The following is a 27,118-nucleotide window of genomic DNA, read 5'->3' as shown; positions in this document are numbered from 1 at the left end:
CCCTCGCGGGGCCGGGCGAAGCTCCGCGGGTGGGGCTTTGTTGGAGGGCGTGGCCACGTTTTGGGTGGAGCTTGAGGCTCCGGCAGGCCCGGCTAGGGTCGTCTCGCCTACGCAGAGCGCCGTGCGTGCACGGTCGCGTGCGCGCGTCCGCGGTGATAGCGGGCATGGCGGTGTGCGCTCGGCTCTGCGGCGTGGGCCCCGCGCGTGGGTGCCGCCGCCGCCAGCAGCGCCGCGGCCCGGCCGAGACGGCAGCGGCGGACAGTGAGGCGGATACGGACCCCGAGGAGGAACGTATCGAGGCGGGGCCGGCGCGCTGCTCCCTACTGGAGCTCCCGCCCGAGCTGCTGGTGGAGATCTTCGCCTCGCTGCCCGGCACCGACCTGCCCAGCCTGGCGCAGGTCTGCAGCAGGTTCCGCCGCATCCTGCACACCGACACTATCTGGAGACGGCGCTGCCGCGAGGGTGAGCGAAGACATCCCATATCCCGGGCATTCGGCCGAGATAGGAGCATGGTGCAGAGTGCAAACCAGGCCTGACTGCAGAGTGAGACTCTTGTCTTAGAAAACTAGCCAATTAAAGGCCTGGGCTGCAGAGTGAGACCCTGTGTTTAAAAATCCCACCCCACCAACCAACCAAACAATAAAAGAAACCCAAGCCTAACCAGCCTATCAGTCAGCCCACCCATCCAGTGCATTACCGCAAGAACGAGGACGCAAAAGCTGCCTGAGTCTCTTTTGGAAGGCCTTCCTTCCTTATGCGTACAGCAGCAGCACGGTATGCGCTCAGCCTGAGTGGTTTGTTACTGTGTGTCCTAGAGCCTTCCTGGTGGAGAGAGAGCTTCAGGGATTCCGCTGCCTGCATGCTACATGGGCTTAGTCCCGTGACCGTGGGCTTCAGCGTTTTTTGTCTTCTGGCCACAGCACTCCGAAGACTGCTTTGTGCATTTTGTAGACATTCAGGGGATTTGCATTTAATTTCGGGAACCCCTGAGGTGATCTTCCTGGGCTTGCACCTCTCAAAGTGGGATTGTGGGATGGCAGGCTGGGCGAGAAAAGCAGTTTCCCTAGGTCCTCCCCAGCGGCAGGGTTCTTTTTACCTTTGCTGTGTAATTTCTTGGTTGACACCAGAGTTCTGGCCTTGGCTCCACTTACCCACTGTGTGGTGTTGGGCAGATTACCCCAAGTTTGAGTGGGAGCATTTGGTGGCAGGTGCCTCTCCTGAGGGGTGACGGAAAGAAGTCCTGAGCGTGGCAGTTTGGCATGTCTGTTGGCCTATGTGTAATGTCCTGTTTATCTTTTGTCTTATTTTCTCTTTGGAGGCCTGTTTTTGCCTAGAAAGTTTGTGAGACTCCTCAGTAGTCTATGTAACCTTTAGTCACATAGGAACAAGTGAAGTTTGTTTTCACTTTCTGAGCGCTGCCTTTTCTTTTTATACATGCCTTCTTTGATTTAGTATTGTTATTGTGTGTGCGGCAGGTTTGTGAGTGGGGCATGTGTGTTTGTGGAGATTGGAGGGCAGCTCCTTTCTCTACGGTGGTGGTTCTCAGCCTTCTTAACGCTGTGACCCTTTAATACAGTTCCTCATGTTGTGGTGACCCCCAGCAGTTATTTTCCTTGCTGCTTCATAATTGTAATTTTGCTACGGTTATGAATCGTAATGTAAACATCTGAGTTTTCCCATGATTTTGGATGAGCCCCGCGCTAGGGTTGTTTGACCCTTAGGTTGAGAACCTCTGCTCTGTGGGCTCGGGATGGGCAGCAGGTGCTTTTGCCGGACGAGTTGACTGCTCTTTCATCTGATGTTCAGTGTGTACACCGTGACACTCAGCTCCCTCCAGAGTGCTCCCTGTCCACCAGCTGAGCCTGTGCTGGCCTTTGGGGGAACTGTAGGAGATGTGGGTAGGTCATTGCTAAGACCAGAATCACAGACTTTTGGTTAAACTAGACATTTCAAAGGGATGTGCCAGTCATGCTAACTGACCTGGAGCTTGGGACACGCTCTGAGAACTGTGGATAAATGTGCTGTGTTCCATTGCCAGTATGGAAAGCAGTGGCAGTTTGGGAGGGTTTCTTCAGTGCTCCCTGCCCCACTGTTGCAGCTCTTTGGGACTCCAGAGCTGTGACCAGAAAATAAACCATCTCACTACAGTAAAATTCCAATTTTGAGAAATTAAAGGCCTGAGAACTGAAAGTCTCCAGAGTGCTGGTGTTACAGGTATGAGCTACCTACCACATCTAGCACTAACATTAAAAATTTTTTTTTTTTACTATTTTTATTTGTGTATATGTGTGTGTTTGTGTATGGGGTACGTGCATGTGGCTGCAGGTACCTACTGGTTCCAGAAGAGGATATAAGATCCCTTGAGGCTGGAGTTACAAATGCTTGTGAACCTCTCCATGTGGATGCTGGGAGCTAAACTCAGGTGCCCTGTGAGACCAGTATGTGCTCCTAATTGCCAGGCAGTCTCTCCAGCCCTGCATGCAACATTTTTTCCCCTTTTATTTGTGAGTTTTAATCAGTTTATCAGGAGGGATTTCTGTTGCAGGTGGTCTCTGACGCTCTAAGGTGCCGAGCTTGGCCTGTGACTGTGCTGTCTGGGTTCCTGGCAGCCTTTTGTGGGATGAGGTCTCCCAGTGCAGACCAGACTGGCTTTGAACTCTCCAGTCTCCTGCTTCATTCATGCACACACTGGGTACAGGCGCTGAGTACTGTGTGGGCTCGGTGCACCTGGCTGTTCAGCAGGTGAATGCTAATCCATGCAGGTGAGGGGCGGGTTGGCTGGCAGGCCTGGATTTGTGGCTCTCCGAGGCAGTCTGTGTGTGTGTGTGTGTGTGTGTGTGTGTGTAACTTCCTGAGGAACTGCTGTGTGTGAGACATTCTTGCCCTCACTTCTTTGAGCCCCTGAGCATCTTCTTTCCTAAAATTAAGTTGGTTTTGGTGAAGAACTGCGCCTGTCCCCGCCCCTTGAGCAGGCCTGGGTCCTCCCAGCCCTGCAGTTGCCTGGCAGGGTTGAGATGTTGGCCCAGGAAAGTGGGTGAGACTGGTTGTAGTGGGATTTATTGTTTCTGAGACTTGGGCCATGACCGACAGTCAAGGTGTGGACCAAACATGGTGCTTTAATACATTTTTCAGTGGGGCTTGGTGGCCAGGCTTGTAATCCCAGCTCTCAGGAAGCTGCGGTAGACGGATCAAAAACTCAAGGCCTGCTTGGGCTTTATTAGACCGAGTTCCAGGCTAGCTCTTGTCTCAGAATAAAAGGTAGAGAGAGCCTGGGGTGAAGCTCAGAGGATGAACACTGGCCTAGCATGTATGAGTCGCTGGGTTTCATTCTGTAACTGTTGAAAATTAACAAAGACAACAAAAAAGCCAAACTCTTTTTACGAGGGTATGGTGATCTGGGCCTGGGAGACAGCAGAAACCTGGGATGACATCGTCCTCCATGTTTAGACTGTTGCTAACACAGTGAGCTCCTCAGAGTCTTCTGTCCCCCGTTAGTGACACATGCAGGTGCTGTCCTTTGTCCCTCTGCTGCGGTGACACACATGTCAGGTTGTAGAGTGACTTGGGGCAACTGAGCACCATTGCAATTGTTCCTGGGCAGGTCAATGTGTGCCTCCTGGTAGCCAGCTCTGTCCTGCCTCTAGGGCTTGTGCCGAGGGTGGCGATGCTGTCCCCAGAGGAGAGGGACAGAGCCGAATACCCAGCCACCTGGGCATAAACATTTTTTTTGATGCGTCACCCCCTTGGCCATGGGCCACTTGCAGTTATGTCATGTGGGAAGGGCTCTAATGAGTCCTGGTCTCCAGAGCACCTAGGGCGGGAGCCCGTCCTTGCCTGGCAGGCGTCTGTGGTTAATGCTTCCTCTAGACCTGCTGCTGGTCAGTTTCATATCTTGTGGCTGGATGTGGCTCCTGAAGCCAGCCCAGGGCTACTGAGTTTCAACATTTCAGGCCCTGGTTCCAGATCAAACTGTTCATGCAGGGGCTGGCAAGATGGCTTTGTCAGTAAAACCATCGGCTGCCAAGCCTGATGCCCTTAGTTCAATCCCTGATCCCACCTGGTGGAAGGAGCAAACGGATTCCACAGAGGCTCCTGCGTGTATACAAATATAAGAAAATGTGACAATTTAAAAGATGGAATTCAAAACAAGGAAACAGTCAAAATTCGCTTTCCCTGTCGGCATCTTATTAGGACTGTAGGGCAGGCACCCTTGGTTCCCACTGTGATGCCGCTGTGGTCCTGTGCAGTGTTGTGATTGGAGTCTGCCACGGGCTTGCTCATCATGCCCCTCACTGTCTGACTCGATGGTGGCAGAGAGGAGAAGCCAGTGCCCCTCCTCTCCCAGCTTGACTGTCAGTCTGAGTGCTGTGATGTCCTTTAAGTCGCTGAGCTTAGAGGTGCTGTCTTAGGAGGATGTCTGGAATTGGTTTAAAATTTTTTTCCCTAGTTTTTGGAGACAGGGTTTCTCTGTGTAACAACCTTGACTGTACTAGAACTCACTCTGTACACCAGGCTGGCCTCGAACTCACAGAGATCGGCCTGCCTCTGCCTTCTGAGTGCTGGGATTAAAGGCGTGCGCCACCACTGCCTGGCTGGTTTAGGAATATTTAATGTCCAGTGGACAGTTGAGCTCACCCATCAGAGAAACAGACGGTCCAGGAAACAGGGCAGAAGGCCCAGAGTTGAGAGTCACCTCCCTACACTCCCACAGCTCCCTGCTTGAGGAAACGCTTACACGTTCTTGTTTTAGGCTGGCTGGCTTGTTCCTTGTGAGGCAAGGTTGTGCTCTGTAGCCCAGGCTGTCCTCATATTGGACAAATCCTTCTGTCTCAGCCTCCTGAGTGCTCAGGTGACAGATGTGAGTCACCATGTCTGGGGAGGGGGTCGGGGTGAGGCTCAAACCCAGGCCTTGATCCCTTGATCTGGCAGACTCTCTACCATTGGACTTGACTTTGGACTCTGGCTCTTTGTGTCTGATTTTTTTTTTCTTGAAGCTGATTCTTGGTTGTGGCCCTTGTTGGCCTCATCCTCCACAGTGCTGGGGTTACGGGAGTGTACCACACCAGGTTTAGACCTGTTTTACTTTCTGCTGGGCGGTGGTGACGCACACTTTTAATCCCAACACTCAAGAGGCAGAGGCAGGAGGATCTCTGTGAATTTCAGGCCAGCCTGGTCTACAGAGTGAGTTTCAGGAGAGCCTCTGAAGCTACACAGAGAAATCCTGTCTCGAAAAACCAAAAAAATAAAATAAAATAAAAATAAATAAATAATAACAAAACAAAACCCTGTTTTACTTTTGTAAGACCAGATCTCACTTGGTAGTCTAGGCTGGCTTTGAACTGAACCTCCTGCCTCAGCCTTCACTGTGTAGTTCTGTGCTGGCCTCGGATTCATAGTTGATCCTCCTGCTTTACCCCCGACCCTACCAGGATTATCCCCTGAGTTAGCGTGTACCTGCTTTCTTTTTTTCTTTCTCTCTTTGTTTTTTTGAGACAGGGTTTCTCTGTGAGTAGCCCTGGCTATCCTGGAACTTGCTATTTAGACCAAGCTGGCTTCAAACTCACAGAGATCTGTTTTCCTGCCTCTGTCCCCTAGGTGCTGGGATTAAAGGTGTTCACCATCACACTTGGCCTGCCTGCCTTCCTATTTTTTTTCCTTTTTTGTTTTGTTGTTTTTTTGTTTTTGGAGACAGGGTTTCTCTGTGTAACAGCCCTTGCTGTCTTGGAACTAGCTCTGTAGACCAGGTTGGCCTCGAACTCACAGAGATCCGCCTGCCTCTGCCTCCCCTGAGTGCTGGGATCAAAGGCTTTTGCCACAAAGAAAGCAAACTCCACATGGGTTTGTGTGGTCCATTTTACACAGTGTCAGGTCCTCAGGGATCATCCATGTTGTAGTATGAATCAGAGATGTGGCTCATTGCATGTTTGTGTCAGAATTTGCTGACCCTCCCACCCTGTTCAGCTGTGAGGGGGTGTATGAATGAGGAGTGTGACATTTCTGGAGACCCTATTTTCTGTTCCTTGGGCGTAAGCCTGGCAGCAGACTCGCTGTCCCATGGCAAGTCTTGAGTTGAATTTTCTGTGGGGCCGTACAGTGCAGATGTACGCACCCTTTGCACGCACACACCCTCCCAGGTTTGTAGCCTGCCTACACCCTTTGCACGCACACACCCTCCCAGGTTTTGTTCTGCCTTTTGTGGGGTAAATGCTTCTCATGGAGAATCACTTACGCCACTTCTCTAGAGTAAGAGGAAGTGCCGACCTGGAGCACTAATTGCATTGCTCAGGAGCACTGTGCCCTGTCCTGGGGATGGCGCAGGGTTTTATCTCTAGCACCATGCAAAAGACAAACAAACAAACAAAAACCAACAAAAACAAATCCAAGTCAGGTTGGCATGCAGACCTCTTGGCCGAGCCTGGTGCTGAATGATGGTGGGAGCACTTGCTAGCTAGCCTTCCCTGGAGCACTTACTAGCCTTCCTTCAAGGGAAGTTACCACCTAGCTGTTGGCCAGGGCCCAGTGTGGGAGCTAAGCTAAGGGCAGCTTCTTTAGAAGCTTGTGGGAAGATTGCAGAACAATGCCAGGATGTGAGATTGTTCTTAGCCTCATGAGGAGCTGTGAGGTCAGAATGACTCTGCTCTTCCCTGGTGGTTGTCCCAGAGTCTGTGAGAAGGAAAAACCCATCGTAGCTTGCCGCCTTCATTGTACTGCGCACTGACCGGCTACTCTCAGTTCTAATATGGTTCCGTCAGGTTAGGCTGTAGAACAGCGAGGATGTGAAGGAAGGGAGCTGGAAGAGCTCATGTAGGGGGACAGTGGAGCAGTGTTCGTCAGGGGAGTGCAGGATGGAGGGAGCAGCACCGGCTGACTGGTCTCTGGAGCAGAGCTGGTGTCCCTGAAGGTCACCTGGTGGTGGGTGGGGTGGGCGGACCAGCTGCTGCAGTCTTCTGGCCCCCAGTGGGTAGACCTGTTTGTGGCTTTCGCCTGGGCCTGACTCTGCTCGGCACAGCCCGAGAGTCAGTGTTGCTGAGAGATAGCTGCTCGTGCTCAGAGCTTGCCAGAATTTGCCAGATCACATCACCGAGGCAACACTGGTGGGCAGCTGGAGTGTTGGGCACGTTCATCAGGCTGCCGCCCACTCGTCTAGATCGGCTCCAGCTGACCCGGCATCCTCTTAAATGCCACTCTGATCTAGGAAGTCCCCGCAGAGCACTCGGGGGAGCCGCTGTACCTCAGAACCCTGTCTTGGTTGTCAGGTTCTTCTGTCCCAGTCACTCTTGGGATCCTGCACAGCCTCACAGCCTGGTCTGGCTGCCACAGGCTTAGAGGGCTGTGAGAAGTTATGTTTACCCTAACAGTTTCCACCAGTTTTCACCGAGCCCTTTTTATCTTTAAGACCTTGTCTCACACTATGGCCCAGATTGGCCCTGAATTCAATTGGTAGCCCAGACTGGCCTCAGATTCACAGTGCAGCTGAGGATGACCCTGAATTCCTGGTCCTTCTGCCTCTTCCTCCCAGTGCTGGGATAGCGCCATGCCTGCTTTGTGCAGTGCTGGGAATTGAACCCTGGGCCTTGGGCATGCCAGGCAGTCATGAGCTACATCCCCAGCACAAATTGTGCTTTTTTTGAGAGTAAAGAAAGCTCCAGTCAAAGCAACAGAGAGCCATATCCAGGTGTTCAGGGTCTCCCTGGGCTGTGTAGTGAGCTCTGGGCCAGCCTGGTCTACAGAACGAGACTCTCACAGAAATCAAGGATAAAGTAAACCAGTTGTCTCTGTGTTAGGGTGTCTCGAGGCCCTGGCTCAGTTGGTAATTGAAGCGTTTTTAGCATTGTTTTCTCCGAGACATTCAAAGTATTACAGAGACCTTCACAATCCCACGGGCAGTCCTGCTGCCTGACCACCAGACAGGCTCTGTACAAGTACCGTGGAGTGCACTACTGTAAGCCACTGCACACCTAGGTCACCACCCTATGTCAGCCATTTGTGGGAGCCTCATAACAACTGAAATCACTGGGTAGTCTGCCCGCGGAATCGTCCCAGCCCCTGGTGCTGGGGATGAAACATGGCCTTGTGCATGGGAGGCACGTGTTCTTCCACCAGACTCCATCCCCAGCCCATGACAAGAATTTCCTGGGTTTAATTTGCAGACTTAAATCATGTCAGTGGTCAGGTTTCCTCTCTGAGGTTAGTCTGGTTCCAGGATCAAATCTGCTGGTGCTTGATTACAGAGGGCTGAAGCCTGTTACTTAGCATGTTCTTGTGATGGTTGGGTGGGCGTTCAAATGTTCTCTAGCCTGTGGTTACCCCATACAGAGCTGACCCGTACATTGGAGCTCTCAGCTTTGAAAGGCAGTTCACACAGACTGTGGGTCTGAGGGCTTGAGGAGAGGCAACTTTCCGGGGCTCAGGTTAGACTGCATTAAGACCTGGTGCCTCCCGCATCGTGTGCACCCACTGTGCAGTGAGACCCAGGGCAGCTGTATTTGGTAGTCGGTTCTGGTTCTTCCTGGCAAGGACACCTCCACGGAGGTCAGGCCCAAGGTGCTGGGTCTGGGCCACACTGCTGCCCTTGTCTCAGCCCCTTCCTCCTCAGCTGACTTTATAGGAACCACTTAGCTCCAGCAATCAATTGCAAGGATAGACTATGCTGGGTCACCATATTTGAAGTTGGAATCTGGGCTGTGGGGGGGATGGCGACTTTCCCGAAGGTGAGCCAGAGATACCCGGCTAAGATGCCCACATCCTGGTCCAGCCGACCGTGGTCTCTCCACTCCCTGTCTGTCCCGCACATCTGTTGATGAGCATCCTTCCCTCTAGACAGAGTTGCTGTGAGTAGGCGGGGCCTTTTATAGACAGCTGGCCTGACCCCTGTGATATGCTGGAGAGATGAGCTCATCAGTGGGGGAGCCAGGCCATGGCCCCTGTGTGTGACTCAGTCTCTGAGCTTCGTCACCAGTAACATCCATTTACAGTTGCACACACCAGTGTGCCAGTGCTGGGACCTTGCCTGGATCGTCTCCCTGGAGGGGACGGCCAGGCACAGCTGAGAGGAGGGTGCTATGTGGGACCTGGGGTGCAGGAAGGGAGCCTGAAAGGAGCTGGTGCCTCAGGTCCCACCAGAGCCACCCAGAGAGCCTCCTCGATGCCTGCATCTGACACTAGCCGTGAGCACTAGCAGGACCCCATCCATCCAGAGCATGGGACTGGTGACATCTGTTACTGAGGGGGAAAAGACCAGTCTCTGGGGACCGTCAGAACTGAAGTGCTGAGGGCATGGCATTGGAGAGACCCCCCACACACACTAGGCTGACCCATTTCAGGCAGCTGGTGTCCCACCTGTGCAAGGCTGGATTCCTGACATTGGAGGTCCCTGTGAGCATCTGATGAGGGTGTGCTGTGAAGCCCAGCCTGACACTTCACAGGGTGTGATCCTGGAAGTGTGAGTTGTAACTGTCTGGGTCCCGGGGTCCTCTTACCCCTTTTCATGCCATGTGCTCACTACTCGGGGGTGCTGATTTAGCTTTAGTCCTGGGTCACACTGTAGGCTTGTGGTCCCTTGTTCAGGTCACATCCCCTCTGTGTCTCCTGCCTCAGTGCTAATGGAGAGGACATGGGTTTAAATATAGTGGATCAAGGCTAGCCCTTGCAGGGGCACACTGGTGAGGGATGGCACTGTGGATGGAGGCTGCCCAGGCCTGGTGCAGTTAACCGTGCTGGTAGCACCCCCACTCCCCAACTTGAGACCTGAGGCAGAGGGCTGTCATTTGGTCGGGTGAGTTGGGTGTGGGGTGGAGCTGTGGCGAGCTGGAGGAGGTGGGAGGGCGCTAAGGACCTTTCTATTGATGTGGTGTTAGAGATGGGCCTGGGCTGTCAAAACAATTGCCGCATCATCCAAAGTATTTGAAAAGGAAAAAGATCTACTTCTGCAGAAGGGTTTTCACGTGGCTATGCCAAATTAGCAGGCAGCCACACCCAGTGGAGGTCCCACTTGGCTTTTGTTTTCGTTTTTCAAGACAGGGTTTCTCTGTGTAATAGTCCTAGCTGTCCTGGAACTCTGTAGACCAGGCTGGCTTTGTACTCACAGAGATCCGCCTGCCTCTGCTTCCCGAGTACTGGGATTAAAGGCGTGTGCCACCACTGCCTGGCACCCATTTGGTTTTTATTCCTAAGGCAGGTGGTCAGGGCTCGACCTCACCACGGCTGCCTAACTTAAATGGACAGTCATTAGCAAAGTGCCCACTGGGGAGGGCTCCTATTGGATGCCTCTTTACAGATGTCTTTGAAGATGGAAGGTCCTTTGCCCTATTTAACCCTTGAAAGAAAGGGCTGCACATCCCTTTTGCATTTCCCTCAGTAGGACTGGGGCACTTTGACCAAAGGGACACTGCTCTCCAGCATCTGCTGTGAGGATAGGCCAGGGCTGAGGGGAGCCATGATGTGCCCCTGGGACCATAACACCAGTGTAGACTTCATATAGGTGTGACAGGCACCAGTTCCAGACCACCGAGTACTTCACCTCATTGTACAGTTAGGCTGCTGAACCACAGCGGAGCAGACTGCAGAGGTGTGCATTGAGAGTGGCCCTGACTGCAGGGGAGCAGACTGCAGAGGTGTGCATTGAGGGTGGTCCTGCCTGCAGTGGAGCAGAGAGCACGGGTGTGCATTGAGGGTGGTCCTGCCTGCAGTGGAGCAGAGAGCACGGGTGTGCATTGAGGGTGGTCCTGCCTGCAGTGGAGCAGAGAGCACGGGTGTGCATTGAGGGTGGTCCTGCCTGCAGCGGAGCAGGGCTCTCATTTGTGAGTAGGCAGAGAGGCTGCCACAGTGAAGGACTGTAGCACAAATTCTAATTGGACTTAATAATGAAAACCTGGAGTCAGATATTGGGGTAGGTGCTGAAAGATCAGAGAAGTAAAGGAACAGGCACTAGAGAGACCTCTACCAAATCCTCAGACCAAAGTAGGCAAGACCCTGTTTCCATGAATTCTCAGACCGAATGCGGTGAGCTCCTATCTTCTCCCGCCTTTTATTCTCTTTGCCCAGCCATATCCCTTCCTGTCTCCACCTTCCTCATGCTGGGATTAAAGGTGTGAGCCACCACCCTCTCGGCTCTGTTTCTCTTTTAGACTGGATCAATCTCCTATAGCCCAGGGTGCCCTTGAATTCACAGAGATCCTTCTGCCTCCCAAGTGCTAGGATTAAAGGTGTGTGCCACTACTGCCTGGCCTCTATGGCTAATTAGTGGCTAGTTCCGCACTCTGATCTTCAGGAAGCTTTATTTATTAGCCTGCCTGAAATATCGCCATAAAGGGCAGATTCTTATGAGTAAAGGAGTGACTGCCTGTCCTCGGCTGCTGTCACAGTCACTGTCTCTGCTGCTTTGTGAGTTCTCGAGTTTACTTCTGTTGTGTTTCTTGTTGCAGAGTATGGCGTTTGTGAGAACCTACGGAAGCTGGAGATCACAGGCGTGTCTTGCCGGGACGTCTATGCGAAGCGTGAGTTGGTCCCTTTGTCTCATCCACCACCCTGTCCTTTGTACCAGAGCACAGTGGGTGGTGGCAGCCATGACTAACAGTGGTGCTGCTTTCTCCTGTCCTGGACACATCACTCTTAAATTCATAATGGCTAAAGACATCTTAACCGAGACATCCAGGGCCCGTGTTTCTGTTTACCTAATCTAGATTTTACTTTTGGTGGTGTTGGGGGTTCAGTGCTAGGTAGATGCTCTCTTTGTCTGTGACCCACATCCCAGCCCATATGTTCTGTTATTAACATACATGACGATTATATGTATTTGTGGGATACAGTGACCTCTCTACATATACAGAACGTATACTGGTCAGGTCAGGGTTAATGGCGTGTCTATTACTCCAAACATTTACTCCCGTGTTGGGAATGCTGGGTTCTGGCTCAGTATGAACACTTGTTACCAGAGGCCAGCGCTGAGCAGTGCAGGCTGGATAAGGACACTCTAGTCTTCTGGACTTGAGCCTGTTGAGATACAGACAGCATGCAGGGATTGAGAAGCGGAGCCGTGTTTCCCATCAGCTCCCTCAGTTTTCAGAGTGGCTGCGCACGCACGTTTCACGTCCTTTGGTAGCTCTGCGTTCCCTTTCCTGTAAGCATGTTAACCCCTGGTCTCATTTCTCATCTCACCCACTCCTTCACTTTCTAAAACCAGCACCCCTTGTCCCCAGTTAGCCTCTCTCCCGAGCCGGGGGCACTCATATGTTCCACATGGTGGTCAAGTGGCTTCCATTCATATTTTGGGTGATGTCGTCCCCTTCTGACAGCTCTGAGCATGGCTGCTTGACCCTCATCATTACGAGCTGGTAGACACAGCCTGCCCCTCGGGAGTTAGGAGCTCGGGCGGCTCATCCTCACAGGGATGCAGCTGTGGACACTGCCCGGTGTCCGTGTCCTGTGGCAGCCCAGGGAGCACACGTGGATGGGGTTCCTCAGCTGCGCTCCTCTCCCGTGGGAGAAACCACGTGGGTAGAGACCTGGAGACAGTGTTGCCAAGGTGTGGTTGGAGGCAAATGGACGGCAGGCTTCTGCTGTTGGGCTCTGTGAATTTGCTGTAGCCATGGAGCCCATCCTGTCTGCCTGCTTCTAGCACCCTGGGGCTTTGGGCTACGCAGGCCAGAGCATACTTCAGTGGTGATTTTGCAGTGTGGGAGCTGAGATTCTGAAAGTCTGTGAACACTCCTAAACTTCAGGACTGATGGCTGAAGAGAGTTAGCCTGAGCCCCTGAGCAGGTGGCCAGGCTGGTCAGTCTGGATTCAGCAATGACAGGGGTGATGTTGCCCTGAAACACACAGCATGAGGCCAAGGAGATGACGAAGCTGGCTGTGGGTCAGTGTCTTTTAGGGGGAAGGAACCCTGCCTGACCTCTAGGGACCTGTCAGCCACCAAAGAGCTGTGACCAGGGAGAAAGGGGGTCACAAGGGCCACCTGAGTTTGTGGCCGCAGTGAGTTGCCCTAAACAGGGAAACCTGTCCCGTAGTGTGCTCTGCAGTAGTAGCCTGACCTCCAGCAGGAGGAAGTGGGTGCCGAGTCCCCTGGCAGCTGCTCGCATGTTGGGGGGGGGGGGCTCAGCCTTTCCTGCTGTGTCTGTTCAGGTATAAACCCTCGTGTGAAGTCAGGACGCTTCATGAAAATTCTCCCCGATTACGAGCACATGGAGTACAGAGATGTGTACACCTGCCGTACGTACCCACGCCCTGCACTGTGGCTACGCTGTCGCTGCATGGGTGACCACAGGCTCACCTCCTGTCCGGGGGGGGGGATACTAACCCCTGGTCTTTTCTCCTTTGCTCTGCTGCAGCTGTGGTTTGTGGTTTGCTGTGGTGGGTCAGGCTGAGGGGTAGCCTGGGCTCTATATGCAGGGGATGGGATCGCACAGTAGCCTAGCCCCAGTTGTAGTGGTTTGGGCAGGCATCTCTTACCTCTGGTTGCTAAGGCGGTGAATTCAGGTAGAACAGAGAGCAGAAGGCAGTGTAGAGGCTCCTCCATTCGAAAATAACATGCCCGTGAGCCCAGCCCTCATGAGGTCGAGGCAGGAGAGTTGCTGTGATAGCTTCCAGGATAGCTTGAGCTATAGAGTAGGATACTTTTCAAAAAAACAAGAAGAGGAAGAGGAGGAGGAGGAGGAGGAAGAGGAGAAGAGAAATGTAAACCACTCTCTAAGTCTGTCAGTTAATCACGTGAGCTTACAGAAACATCACCCCCTGCTTCACCCCCATCAGACTCAGGGAACCACTACTGCTTCTTTAGAGCTGGATTCTTGGCCCAGTGGTCAACACGCTTGCCTTGTAAGCCCGGTTACCGGAGTTGAGTTTCAGGAACCCACGGAAGGCTGGGAGGACTGACTCCATCAGATCCCTGTCCCAGCTCCGTGTTCTGACTGCGTGTAGACACACACAAATAAAATTATAACAAATTCTTTAAAATGCCACCTGCCTTGGGACTCTGAGTTCTGGAAGTTTCCTTTGACACATCAAGAGTGAACCTCAGTTGTCAAGAAAGAGATCAGAGGGGCTGGAGAGATGGCTCAGCGGTTAGGAGCACTGGCTGCTCTTCCAGAGGTTCTGAATTCAATTCCCAGCACCCACACGGCCCCACAACCATATATAGTGAGATCTGAGCCCTCTTCTGGCATGCAGGTGCACACACAGACAGAGCACTCCATACATGAGAAAGAGATCAGAGCTGGGAGTGTAGCTCTTGGTGGAGTCAGGAAGATTAGGAGTTTAAGGCTAACTTTGCTATATAGTAAGTGTGAGGCCAGTCCTAGCTCCAATAAAACCCCAAACAAAAGTTACAAATGGCCATTTCCTTCCTAACAAAAGCAGTAGAACGGATAGGCAATCTGACTGTTTCCTAATGCGCTCTCAAGGGCACATAGTTACTGTGGACAGGAAGTTCTGACTCCCCGTGGGGACAGTCCCAGCCTTGTGAGATGCTTGCCTTTGTCTAGCATGCTCCTGGGTGTTGTGTGGGCACTGCATAGCCACTAACAAACACCTTTGCTGCCTTGGCTGGCACCGAGGTGGACTAACGGCCAAGGTTATGACAGGGCGTGGGAGGGCACAGGACCTGGGCAAGGCTGAGCTAGGGAACACTGTCCCTTTGCAGAGACAGTATTTCCAGAACACTGTGTCCCGAGCCAACCAGCCCTCCCTGCTGAGCAGAGAGCAGCAGGTCCTGCCAGCCTCACAGGGAGGAGAAGGCTCTGGGAAGCCATGGGAACAGCTGACCTCGTGCAGGGCCAAGGATCTTTCCCACCCCCTGCCCTGCTGCAGCCATAGATTCTTCGGAAACAGCACAGAAGTCTAGCCCTCCCAGGAGGTCTGGAGAGGTAGTGCCTTCTCCCTCACCCCTGGGAGGTGCTGCTAAGAGCCAGGGTTTTCAGCCTCCTATTTGGTGGTCCTGCTGCTTGTCCCTGGCAGCAGAGACAGAATGGGGATTGCTGTTCTGCCAAGGTTTGAGTGCATTTGAATCACCCAGCACTTGGTGGGGCCCTGGAGAGCCTGAACTGGTGGTGAGCCTCTGCAAGCCCTAACCTCTGAGTGCTACCAGAGAAGAAAATGGGCCTTTACCATGTGACCTGGAGCCGCATGCTTCTGGCTTCCAGGCACTTAGTGTCAGCTGGGCTCTAAGGTTATGTTGTTTTCTCTTCGCCTGCTGTGACGTCTTGCACCGAAGGCTTTGGGACCTTGCCCTGCCTGGGCTTTTGTTACCCATAGGGCCTGAGTTGGGACTTACACATGAAGTGTCTTGGACCCCAGACTCCTGGGGTGGATGGGACGAGAAGGGTGATGGGAAGTGTCCTGATGGAGGACTGTCCCAGACAGACACAGATCTGTGGAGTGCCAGTGATCGGCCTCTGCAGAGCATTCAGGGACACTTGTGTCCTGTCTGTCCCTGCTTGTGTGGGTTGAGGGCAACTGCAAAGATCTCTGAACACAAGTTACGTGGAGTGACTGTGGGTGTCAGGTGATGCTCCAGAGTTCTGAGGCACGAGCAGGACTGAGGACATGGCCTTGCCTGTGGTCACAGGATGTGGATGGCCCCTGTGAACCCTAGCCTGCACAGTGGAGCATGCTAAGAGGCCTCCCACAGAGCTCCAGACCTCCCCCCACCCCCACAAGGAGGGCTGGGGAACGCTCAGGGCGGGCTCATCTTCTCAGCGTTGTGCACTATGGCACTTCTGCCTTTGACCCCGTGACTAGGACGAGAGGTCTATTAGTTGCATTTTTCCTTTTGGACAAGAGGCAAGTATGGGGCCACTCAGGCTCACCCACTGTCTGCAAACAGACCTGAAGACAGAAACTTATCCAGTTATTTCTGTATTAGATGGGGGCCATGCTTGGACTGTTTTTCTGAATGTTGCTGAGATGTCTTTGTTCTGGGCAAGCCTAGGCTATCGCTTGGGATAGCACAGGACTCACCCTGGGAGGCAGGTTTAGTGTTTCAGTAGATCCTGTGAGCACCTTATAGACTGGCTGCTGGGAGAAGCTGCTGTTTCTTCTCCTCTGGGTGTCCGGCTCTCTTGCTGGTGTGAGCAGAGGGAGGAGGCTGGCTTCTCCTCAGGGTTTGTGTGTAAATTAATGTGCCACCAGATGGAGTCATCCGTGACGTGTCCTCCCTGTTCCCGCAGCACACAGTCACTGATCTCTGTGAGTTGCTCTGTTTTCTAAAATGGGCGATTTCTCCAGCTTTTCTATTTTTTAGCTATAAATGATGACAGACTGTTACTGTTTTCTTCTTACACCTGCCCTTTGAAGCATCCTCCTTACCCTGCAGGACAACACAGTGGCCACTCTTTGGAGTGTGTCCCCATCTCCCTGCACTTTGGCTCTGGTGTTGCCTGCTGTGCTTGTGAGTTTAGAGACAGGTAGCAAGGCGATCTTCGGAAGCTGTGGTTCCTGTGGGTCGGTGTGCCTGCAGCCTGTGTATCCTTGTAGCTCTTTGGACATGTCTGGTGGCGTCCCAGGCGGACTAGCCAGCCTGACACTTGTTAGAGTTGCTGAGGATGTTGCTAGCGTTAGATGCATTCAAAGATGTCCACATTAGTGTGCCCTGCCCCTGGGCCCTCCCTGGGCCCTCCTCTGTGTCGAGTTGTGCATGTGTCTCTGAGCTATGTCAGCAATCAGTCACGGCTGCTTCACTGTGCCTGGGCAGTGACCCATGCTTGTCAACCCCCTGTGATGGTCTTGGACTGGACCTGAGGGTGGTAGCAGTTCTTCACAGTGTCAGACTGGGCTGTTCCTCTCCCTGCGCCACAGGCCAAGGCCTCTGGGTCCTATTCCTTTGTGCTCCTGCCTCCATGGCCCTCACAGACCCCACGCCTCTGCACTGGACAGTCAGGACCTTCAGGGGCACCTTGCTGCATCCATCTGTCGCTCTGAGCAGCAGTTATGTAGAAGCAGTGGCCACGGTGGTGGGCATGGGCTGGACTGTTATCTCTAGTGGCTCACGGTGGAGGTGTCTCCTGTGCCCCAGGAGCATGCTGGGTAATAGTGCCCCTTCTCTCCCCACAGTGCTTCACCGATACAGACACATTTTGGGGCTGTGGCAGCCAGACATTGGGCCATATGGAGGACTGCTGAACGTGGTGGTGAGTGGGGGCCTCGTGGTGGTTGTGGGGGGGAGGTGCCCACACTGGAGAGCGGCAGTGCCGTTTTTGGCTCCGCAGAGGAGACTGAAAAGCCTTCTCTAGGGTTTCCTTTCAGGGCCAGGTGTTACTTTCCAAATGAATAGAGATTTGTTGTAAGCGATCCATTAGCCCTCTGACTGTGCTCCTGGACTGTTTAAAGACGCTCAAGCAGCCATAGGGTCCTTAGCTACCGGATGCTGAGGCTGCGGGCTCATGTCTGCGGCCACAGGCTCTGATGGGCCATTGTTGGCTGAAGGAGAGAATGACCCCTGGTGTGCCCACTGTCTCCTTGCTGCAGGTGGATGGCCTGTTTATCATTGGCTGGATGTACCTACCTCCTCATGACCCTCACGTTGGCGACCCCATGCGATTCAAGCCCCTGTTTAGAATCCACCTGATGGAGAGGAAGTCAGCCACGGTGGAGTGTATGTACGGCCACAAAGGGCCCCACAACGGCCACATCCAGGTAGAGGAGGGCTAGGTCCTTGGGATGGAACAGGCATGTGCAATTGAAAGGCCATCCTCTTTCGGTTGTCACAGCCCCATGCCATCCTGGTGGGTGCCAGGCACGTGTGCCTTGGCACCTTTAGCTGCGGCCTGATGCGGTTCAACTATGACCCCTAGCTGTAGGCTCTGGCTTGCCAACCTCAGTGGAGTGGGGGAGTTTTCCCCCATGGTATGTGTCCGTGTGAAGATAGAGGTTGCCGGAACTCACTAGAACTTTCTTTTGCTTGGAGCTTCTCTACTCTCTCTGTAGGCTGATTTCTCTGCTTCTGATGACTGGTGCAGCAGTGTGCAGTCACGTGCTCCACTCTGCGGCTCCCAGGAGCTTGGGGGGACCTGCTGTGCCTGCCTCTGGAAGTGACGTGCCAGGAGGCGGGGTTCTGGCCTCTTATAATTGCATTTGGGCCTTTTTTGTTTTGAATGTTTTGAAAAAAAATTACAAATCAGCCATTTTGTGTGTAAGTGTGTTTCACAGCACACATTTGAGGGTCATAGGACAACTTCTGGGAGTCAATTCTCATCTGCCATGCAGGCTTTGGGGCTCAAATTCAGATCTACAGGCTTGCTTGATGATTAATGCCTTTATCTGCCAAGCCATCTCACCAGTCCCTTAAAAAAATCTATTTAGGTGGACATGTGTGTATGTTCACCTGTGTGTGGATGCATGTGAGCTTGTGTGTGCATCCACGTGGCAATGGGACCAGCCTCAGGTGGTGTTTGTTGTTACCTGTGAGCTGTCCCTCTTGTGTTTTGAGTCAGGGTCTCTTGCGGTGACCCAGGACTAGCCGGTTATGCTAAGCTGGCTAACAAGCCCGAGGGATGGGCCCAACTTTGTCTTCCAGCTCTGGGATTGTAAGCCCATGCCCCCCCCCCCCCAATCACCTTCTTGCTTAGGCAGAACCTGAAATCTCCTTCCTCAGCCTCCCAAGTAGATGGAATTGTAGGCCCCTACCACCATTCTTGATGTATGTTGGTGAGGAGGGTGGTGGACATTGGGATTCATTGTTTCTCCTGGTCCTTTTCCTTCGGTCACACTGAAGATCGTGAAGAAAGATGAGTTCTCCACCAAGTGCAACCAGACAGACCACCACAGGATGTCCGGTGGGAGGCAGGAGGTGAGTCCTGGAGTCTAGGAGGGAGGCTGTGGGGAGATGTTTGCATGCCTGGCTGTCTTTTCTCCTGGGCACTGACCTGGCTCCTGCTGGTTGAAATAGAGGTCCCATCATTGGGAATTGGCATCTCATAACCGATGTCCTTGCTGAGCACTGTCCCTCCAAGCCTGCCTGTCATCCCTGTGGGCACGTGCATGACCCTGAGCCGTCTGAAATCATTCCCCGTGCTCTCCTGCACGGTCTAGTGGGGACCCACCCACTTCAGACTGCTAGAAGCTGTGTCTAGATGTAGCTGTCATTCAGGGGCCCCAAGGGCTCTTCAGGGCTGTTTTCTCCATTCGGGGACCTGGTGGCCTGGGTTTAGATCATGGCAGCGCAGTGGATACCCGAGAGTGCTTGGCTTCCTGCCGCTTGCACAGTTAGTTTCTGTTGCCTTTGAGGTTTGAGTTTTGATTTTTGAGCGGCTAAGTCATGCCACCATTAAGAACAGCTAGACATTGTTGAGTGTGCGTGTCTGTTTATGATGGCTGTACATTGGTAGGCAGCTTCTGAGTTTCCAGGGTTCCTGGTGGCCAGAGACCCAAAGGAGAGTTCTAGCAAACAGTGCTGTTAAACTTTGGTTCCCTGCAGTCATGACTTGCCGCCCCTGAGAGATTGTTAAGTTTAGAGGTTGTGGGCTCAGTTTCTGGAGTTCTAAAGGCTGCTAATGCTGCACTCCTGGCCTACAGGAAACGAGGGCTTTCCCGGGAGCCGGGTGTCTTGTAGGAATGAGGCCAAAGACGTCCTGTGTTCACAAGGTCTGGCTTTCCTTGGTCCTGGGCCCTGGTGACAAATGCATATCTCTGGCCACATCCCAGACAGGCATGTCTATCCCAGGTGTCCACAGACACCGTCTGAACTTTTCCTTACAGCAGCTAACCAGCGCCCTTCCCTCTCTTACCTAGCCAGCCCCCTTTCCTTCTGACCGGGGCCTTCAGAGATGGCCTGGGAAGAGCAGAGTGGGGGAGAGGAGGAAGTCTGGCCATGTCATCACCCTTGGCCATCTCCCAGGGCTGTTGGGAGCATGTGATGGTGATTGCTGAGTGCCAGGCACAGTGTGTCCCCTGGATGGACATGAAAGTCACTCCTGAGCTCTGTTCAAGGCCTTGTGTAGCTGGAGCTTGCCCTGGTGGGTTGACTGGCCATTACCCTGCTTCAGACCATGGCTGGCTGGGGCTTCCGGGTGGTGTTTGTTCCAGTCAGCTCAGTGTGATTCTGATGAGGTCTGTTGCTCCTATTCGGTTGCTTTTTTACAGGTGGGCTGTCCTCAGACCCACATATTAGATGCTCCCCAGGAAGCCCCTTCAGCTTGGAAACATTCATTCAGTCAGATCATACATACAGTGACCTCTCTCCTTCCATTTTGGTGACTCCCTTACCCTTGTTCTCTGAAGGAATTTCGGACCTGGCTAAGGGAGGAGTGGGGCCGCACGCTGGAAGACATCTTCCACGAACACATGCAAGAGCTGATTCTGATGAAGTTCATCTACACCAGTCAGTACGAGTGAGTCAGGACTCCTGTGGTACTTACTGGGAAAGTAGTTCACCTCACGGTAGATGTGAGTACAGCCCTCTCTCTGCGCGGGTGTGGCCTGCCTACGGGGACTGTATGGTCCACAGTCTGTGCCCTCATGTACAGGGAACACAGCTGTTTCCCCTCTTTGGATACTGTGAATTCAGTTCTCCCTTTTCTGTATGGGTATTGTGGGGACAGGTCCCCTTTCTCTGTCCCTTACCTTCACCCCTACTGTGATATTACCTTTGTCACCCCAGTATAGGTACCAAGTGTCCAGTGTGTGCTGAAGCCAGGTGGCCCTGGAAAGCCTGGTCTTAGCCTCCTCCTGGCCTCTGGTTCCATGTCAGGTCATGACCCCTCATAGTCCTATGGGCATAGGCTCCTTTCGTGAGGGTCATGGTGAGCCATGCTGTGCTCGTGGGCTTGCCCTCCTGGGCCCTGAGCGTGCACACCAGTGTCAGGAGTGCTGTGCCCCAGGGTTGGGGGCAGGTGGCTTGGCCAAGGGGCTGCTAGGCATGGCGGACACCTGTCCAGTCAAGCTGAGCCCCTTGCTTCTTCTGTCCATGCCCCTGCAGCAACTGCCTGACGTACCGCCGGATCTACCTCCCGCCCAGCCACCCTGACGACCTCATCAAGCCAGGCCTCTTTAAGGGCACCTATGGCAGCCATGGCCTGGAAATCGTGATGCTCAGCTTCCATGGCTCACGTGCCAGGGGCACCAAGATCACGGTGAGCTATACCCTTGCCTCGCAGCCACCTGGTAGGCAGGCCTGAGTCCACCATGCTCCAGGGACACAGGATTTGGCGGACAAGGATTCTGCAGTGCTGGGCGTGCTGAGTTTTAGGTCCTCTCCAGCATGGATGACCCAGACGTCTAGGTTCTGAGTGAGCTGGCACTCAGGAAAGGCACCCCAGGCTGCCCAGCTAACACCCTCATGCAGCCTCGTTGGGACCCTCTGCCTAAGCTCATGTTGGCTTGGTCACTGCACACGAGGCTGCTCCTGGCCAAGGCTACTTTGCCACCACATTTACCTGTCATTGAGTTCTGGGGTTTAGGTTGTACTAATGCGTCCTGAGCAGAAAAGCCTCCATCGGGGGCTTTTCTGGCCCACGTCCCTCTGCTGTGGGAGAAGCTCTACATGGATCAGGATAGGATCCAGAATCAGGGTCCTTGCTGATGTCAGCCTCCTCCCCTGGGGTTTTAGCATCACACCACAAAGTGGCTGGGCTGAGGTGATGGGGGCTTCCTCCAGGCAGGCAGCCTGAGCTGAACCTCTGGAATCTCTAGACACCGGTGAGCACCTGTGAGGGGCTGCACTCGCAGTGGGTATCTCGCGTCACTCATTGGTGCCGTGGTTGTCCTGGGAGCTGATTTGTGAAGGAAACCTTCAGACGGTCATGCCTTCTAGGTGGCAGAGCCTGAGCGTCCTCCGCAGGCCTGGAGGTTTCTGTGGGTTTCCCAGCCCTGCTGACTGCCACCTGTCCTCTCTGCAGGGTGACCCCAACATCCCTGCGGGGCAGCAGACCGTGGAGATTGACCTGCATCGCCGCATCCAGCTGCCGGATGTGGAGAACCTCCGCAACTTCAACGAGCTCTCCAGGATCGTCCTGGAGGTCCGAGAGCAGGTGCGGCAGGAGCAGCAGGAGGCTGGCGAGGACCCTGCCCCGCCCCGGGAGCCTTCGGCCAAGGGCCCTGACGGGCCACCTGCCGAGGGCAGCAGAGAGCCTGGCAGTGGAGCTGAGGCAGCCGGGCAGTCGGCCTCATCTGGGCAGGGGCAGCCGTTTGTGTTGCCCGTGGGTGTCAGCTCAAGGAATGAAGACTATCCCCGCACTTGCCGGCTCTGGTGAGGATCGGGTCCGGCTCTCAGCCAGCACAGCTTCCGTGGCTTCTGGGAGGGTGGAGGGGCCTCTGCCTCACAGCTTAGAAGTCTGTTTTTAGATGTTTTGTCATGTGGGGGTGGGAGTGAAAGGTAGAGAGAGGTGCCTGGGCCATGGGTCATGTGGGGTCAGGACAGTTGTTGGAGTCAGTCAGTTCTCTCCTACCTCTGTGTGGGCTCCAGGGATTGGGCTCAGGTTGTCAGCCTCATAGCCAGCGCCCTTACCCACTGAACCATCTTGCTGGCTCAGAGTCTGTTTTGGGCTCATGGTTTCAGCCATTGTGGCCGGGGGCTGGGCTGTGTTCCTGCTGTAAGCGTGTGGCAGAAGCAGCTTACATATAGGCCAGGAAGCAGATTATAGGCCAGAAGCAGGGGTCTGGCTGTCCTAGTAAACTCCTTCCTACAGCTAGGCATTGCCTGCGGAGGGCGCCACCGTCTTCCAGGACAGCATCAGTAGCAATCAAACCCTAGCCTGGGGCTGGCGTGGGGTGGGACAACACTGCAGGTCAAACACAGCACCCTTTCTAGAAGGACCTAAGGTGGGATTTCTAAGAGCCTCGTGCACTGGGCCACTTCAGGTGGCACAGACTGCAAAGCTTCGCCAGTGGCTCAGAAGATGACTTACTTGGCTAGCCAGGTGAAAAAGAGGCAAGGAAAATGCTCCACGGATTTGGCAAGTGGGTGGAGCAGAGGAGGATTCCAGTCCTGCAGTGGGCCTGGTTGTCCTGTAGGGGGTGCCATCATACACAGCTCATTTTGCGTGGTGAGTGCAATTCATGAGGCTCTTTGCTTTCTTTCTTGGCTCTCTTCCCACTACTCCCTGTCTCTCCTGCCTTTGAAGTCAGACAGCCCCTTGGTAGGTTTGTCATATGTGCTGATTGTTGGGGCGGGGCATCTCTGTCTTCCCTGTCCACCCCTGGAGATGCTGGGCCACTGACCCGCAACCTGACCAGCCGGGCAGCAGCCCACACCTTCTCAACCTTTGCCCCTTAGACTTTAGCCCTGGCCACTGTCTTCAGCTCACAATGGGTCCACCCGCATCATTCAGGCCATTCTGCAAAGATGAGTAGGGCCAGGCCCCTGCGCTCAGAGGAAGCCTTTGCAGCCCTCTCTAGGCCCTGCGGCCATTGTTTACCTGCCTGGAGAAGGACATGCTTTTCCCTGTTTTTGGAGCCTCTGCTCCGCAGTGCTGTTTTCTGCTCTCCCGAGCAGCCTCAGTCCTACGTGCTTGGGTGTGGGAAGGGGCACGGGAGAATTCTTGGCGGGCCTGCCTGGCATTCCTAACCCAGTGGCCACAATGTTTTACAAATAGGCAAATCTTGGTCTCTTGCACACAGACTAGGTGTGCTTCTTAACAGAGTTCAGTCAGGGACTTTTGACCCTAACCCTGTAAGGTGGGGGCCCCTTTGGGTGCTGCTTACCGGGCAGTTGCTGTGGTGTGACTGGAGCTATGGCAGTGGCTGGCACAGTTGCACTGTGCGTGCCCCGTGTGGTGCGGGCTCCGCCTCTCTGGGCGCCTTCTGACGGCTTGCTCTCTTGTGTCTCTAGTTTCTATGGCACAGGCCTCATCGCGGGCCATGGCTTTACCAGTCCCGAGCGCACTCCCGGCGTCTTTGTTCTGTTTGATGAGGACCGCTTTGGGTTCCTCTGGCTGGAACTGAAGTCCTTCAGCTTGTACAGCCGAGTCCAGGCCACCTTCCAGAATGCCGATGCCCCATCGCCGCAGGCCTTTGACGAGATGCTCAGGAACATCCAGTCTCTCACCTCCTGACCTCCACGTGGGTGGAGAGGCTGCACTGGGACCCGGGGTGGGGGAAGCATGCACTTTGGAAATGAACGCACACCTTCTCACTAGGGTCCTGGTTGCCCCGAGACACTTCTTGTATAGGGTGTAACATACTCTTGTATATTTGATTTGTCGGTAGCTATGAAGGAGAACTTTAAGCATGGTGGGAAAGCAGAACAGTTGAGCCAGGGTGAATCTGACTGGCTGGTGTCTGTGGCGCAGAGAAGCAGGTGGAAGGCGAATCTGTCTTCAGGGAGGGTGACACAGCCACCGTGGATCACGGATCTGCTGCACCTGTTCCTCTGGATGAGCTAAACAGGCACAGCTGGGTGGTGGCACAGTGGAATTGGTGGGGTACCAGGCACAGGGACCCCAGATGGCTTCCATTTCCTCACTTGCTTAGACGCAGGCATCCTACCATGACCTGTTTCCCGTCCTGGCTGATAGGAGCCACCAGGGAGTGTCACCGCAGTCTCCATTCTGGCCCCCTGGTGTCCTCTGTCACACCTGCTCCAGCGTGAGAGCCAAGCTGTCAGGCCAGCCAATAGCTTGTCCCCAGAAGCCACACACACTCCCTTGGTCTTCCACATCAACGATGGAGAGCTGGCCCAGCCTGTTTGTCTATAGGGCCTGCCCTGGCTGGACACCATAGCCCTGTTACTTTGGTCTTGTCGCGTGCAGGTGCCTCTCACAGTGTTGACGGTGTCAGCAGAGATGCCCGTGGAGCCCTTCTTAGGTGAGAGAGGGCAGCTCTCAAGACGGTCACACTTCCATGTGGTAGTATTTTCGGGAGCGTTGCTAATTGAGGACTCGTCAGCTCAGAGATCGAGTGCTGGGCCGTACTCATGTCTGTTTTGGGAACCCTTTCTGAGGTCAACATTTGTGTCTCCCAAAGGGCTGAGACCAAGAGCTTAGACCTTTGGGAGCTCCTGCCAGCACTTTCAGGGTTTAGTAGACTTCTAGGCTGCCTCTTGCCCCTTGGGTCCTTGTCCCTGGGGGCTGCTGCAGGTTCTTGTCCTAGGTATTCAGAACTTGTCCTATTGATGAGAGACTTTGGGAAGGTGGCAGCCACAGAGAATGGCTGTATCCTCCCTCACAGTGGCCCACCCTTCCTGCCAGAAGGGTCTGCAGTCTCAGGAGGCAGTGTGGCAGAGGAGCCTTGTGAACTGGTTTTGGGATGCTGGCTTTCTGTCGGGCGCTGTAACAGCCTACAGTGAGCCACCAGGGTTGGGTCCTGACCTCTACCATCTTTTGCAGGGTTGAGCCCCAGCCTTTTGTTCCTTCCTTTGTTAGCCATGAACATTTCTATTGTGCCAAACGGGGCGGGCAGGCTCTGGACAGTGGGGACTGTGACTAAAGCCGCAGGGACAGTCCAGACCGGACAGCTGGAAATGCAGGTGGCCACTCTTGTGGTTTCACCGTGTTTGGAGAAACCAAGAATACATTTTATCCAGGCCCTGAGGCTTACTGTGGGATGCTGTGGTTCAGAGTTTTAAATCTCAGGCACTTCCAGTTAAGAAGGGGTAACCACACGTATTAACCAACCACATATTAGCTTTCCTAAACACATGCCCTGTTTGCTGCAGGAGAGGGTTGATAAGGGCTGACATCACTGTTGGATGCGGATGAGACAGTGCTGTGTGGTGTGGGGAATAGCTAGGTCCAGGCACTCTGCAGGCAGCAGGTAGACACCTATGTCACTGGGCCTCCCCATGCCAGCATGCTGGTGACCTTGTCATTTTGCGGCTCACGCTGCATAGTTTGTGGAAGTTGGAGAGAAGGCCTCTCGTGGGTTTGCACACTTGGTCTGCTCTGCTGTGTGTGGTTGGGGTCAGGTGCAAGCCTCAGGAAGCTTTTCTAGGGGGAATAGTCCTTTGGCGTGAGGATGTTGCTGATGTCTGTTCAGGCCCTGGTACAGTGTCAGGACATTGGCCACCGTATCTCAGACTTCCAGCATGTACATGCAGTCTGTCCTTGGGAGCCCAGTGCTGGGAGTCCTGACTCACCTTGTGTCCCTCTGGCATCAGCTGCCTGACTGGCATGGCTTGAGACCCTGGGCCCCTCTGCTCTGGACTGTCAGCTCTGCGTCATCCCTGTACCTCCTCTTGGACCTCCCAGTCCCTGCATGTCTACCAATAGAGCGGGCACTTGACAGTGGCTTCTGGCCAGATGCTGTGCCAGCCAGATGCTGTGCCAGCCAGTCCTTCCTCACAGTGTGCAGTGAACTCAGAGGTACTTGCTTGTTAGACTTGTTCCTTCGCCGAGACGTTCGTTGGAGCTGAGCACTGTTGTGCTGGATAGCCAGAGCTCATCCCTATCCGCTGGCTGTCTATCCCAGCCCTCCAGCAACTCTCTGGTTGCCAGGCTTGCTTGGACAACACACCACCCATCACGTGTTCACTTTTCTGTACTTGTGGGCACTAGTGGAAAAGAACCATCCTCCTCAGCTATCAGGATTTTGTGAACCCCAGGACACCCTTGTTCCTAACCTTGTTTGGGGCTCTTTTCCTCAAGACAGTAAGCACGGATGACATCTGGCCCCTGACCTGTAATGTGCCAGGCAGAGCATCTGGGTATGCCGAGCTCCCTGGGGAAGAGTATCAACCTCCTCAGGTCATTGTCCATTTGCCGTTAGGGACCCAGTCTGTGGTTCTGGGGAAGAGCGGGATAGATGTCTCCTCGGAGAAGCTGTGAGCAGGAGGGTATGGTTTATAACTTGTGAATGTGGCACTGGCAGTCACAGCCCCTTGGCCCGTATGACCAGCCTCCAAAGAGGAGTTTAGCGGTGGGTGGTGACACTGAAGGCACCTGAAGGACAGCTGTCTGTGGCTGGATCCTCTGTGTTTGTATGGAGACCAGCAAAATCCGCCAGAATGTGCTTTCTCAGCCCAGTGGCTCGTGCTCACAGCCTGTCTGGAAAACGTGGTTTGTCTCGAGTGCATCCAAGCTCTGGACAGAGGGCGGCTCTTAGAAGTCCTCTCAGGTCAGCTCAGCTTTGCCTAAGGGTCAAAGAAGGACCCTGAAAAAGAAGCTGCTGTGTTCCTGGTGTCTGCACACCTGTGACCCTGTCACCTAGGATGTGTGGTGGTTTCTCCTTTCAGTAAACCTGTTTTTGAAGCCTT

General features: G+C 53.9%; 1 protein-coding gene across 1 annotated transcript; it reads left to right on the top strand.

Annotated features, from left to right (window-relative positions):
- Positions 1-115: 115 nt before the first annotated feature.
- Fbxo31 (F-box protein 31) lies at positions 116-27,118 on the top strand. The gene is made up of 9 exons (XM_005345779.2): positions 116-462; positions 11,424-11,495; positions 17,047-17,123; positions 17,461-17,628; positions 18,707-18,781; positions 20,212-20,321; positions 20,909-21,062; positions 21,828-22,177; positions 23,759-27,118. The coding sequence occupies exons 1-9, from the start codon at positions 165-167 to the stop codon at positions 23,979-23,981; spliced, it is 1,527 nt and encodes a 508-aa protein (XP_005345836.1). The 5' UTR covers positions 116-164; the 3' UTR covers positions 23,982-27,118.

The sequence above is a fragment of the Microtus ochrogaster genome, chromosome 4 (genome assembly GCF_000317375.1).
Source record: "Microtus ochrogaster isolate Prairie Vole_2 chromosome 4, MicOch1.0, whole genome shotgun sequence".
NCBI lineage: Eukaryota > Metazoa > Chordata > Mammalia > Rodentia > Cricetidae > Microtus > Microtus ochrogaster.
This window is presented reverse-complemented; position numbering and strand designations above follow the sequence as displayed.

What these genes read in the sequence shown, in the direction of transcription:
- Fbxo31 (XM_005345779.2), top strand. Translation starts at nt 165, where the DNA reads ATGGCGGTGTGCGCTCGGCTCTGCGGCGTGGGCCCCGCGCGTGGGTGC. An exon ending in ATCTACACCAGTCAGTACGA is followed by an intron (nt 20,322 to 20,908) that starts GTGAGTCAGGAC and finishes ATGCCCCTGCAG; the next exon opens with CAACTGCCTGACGTACCGCC. An exon ending in CCAGGGGCACCAAGATCACG is followed by an intron (nt 21,063 to 21,827) that starts GTGAGCTATACC and finishes TCCTCTCTGCAG; the next exon opens with GGTGACCCCAACATCCCTGC.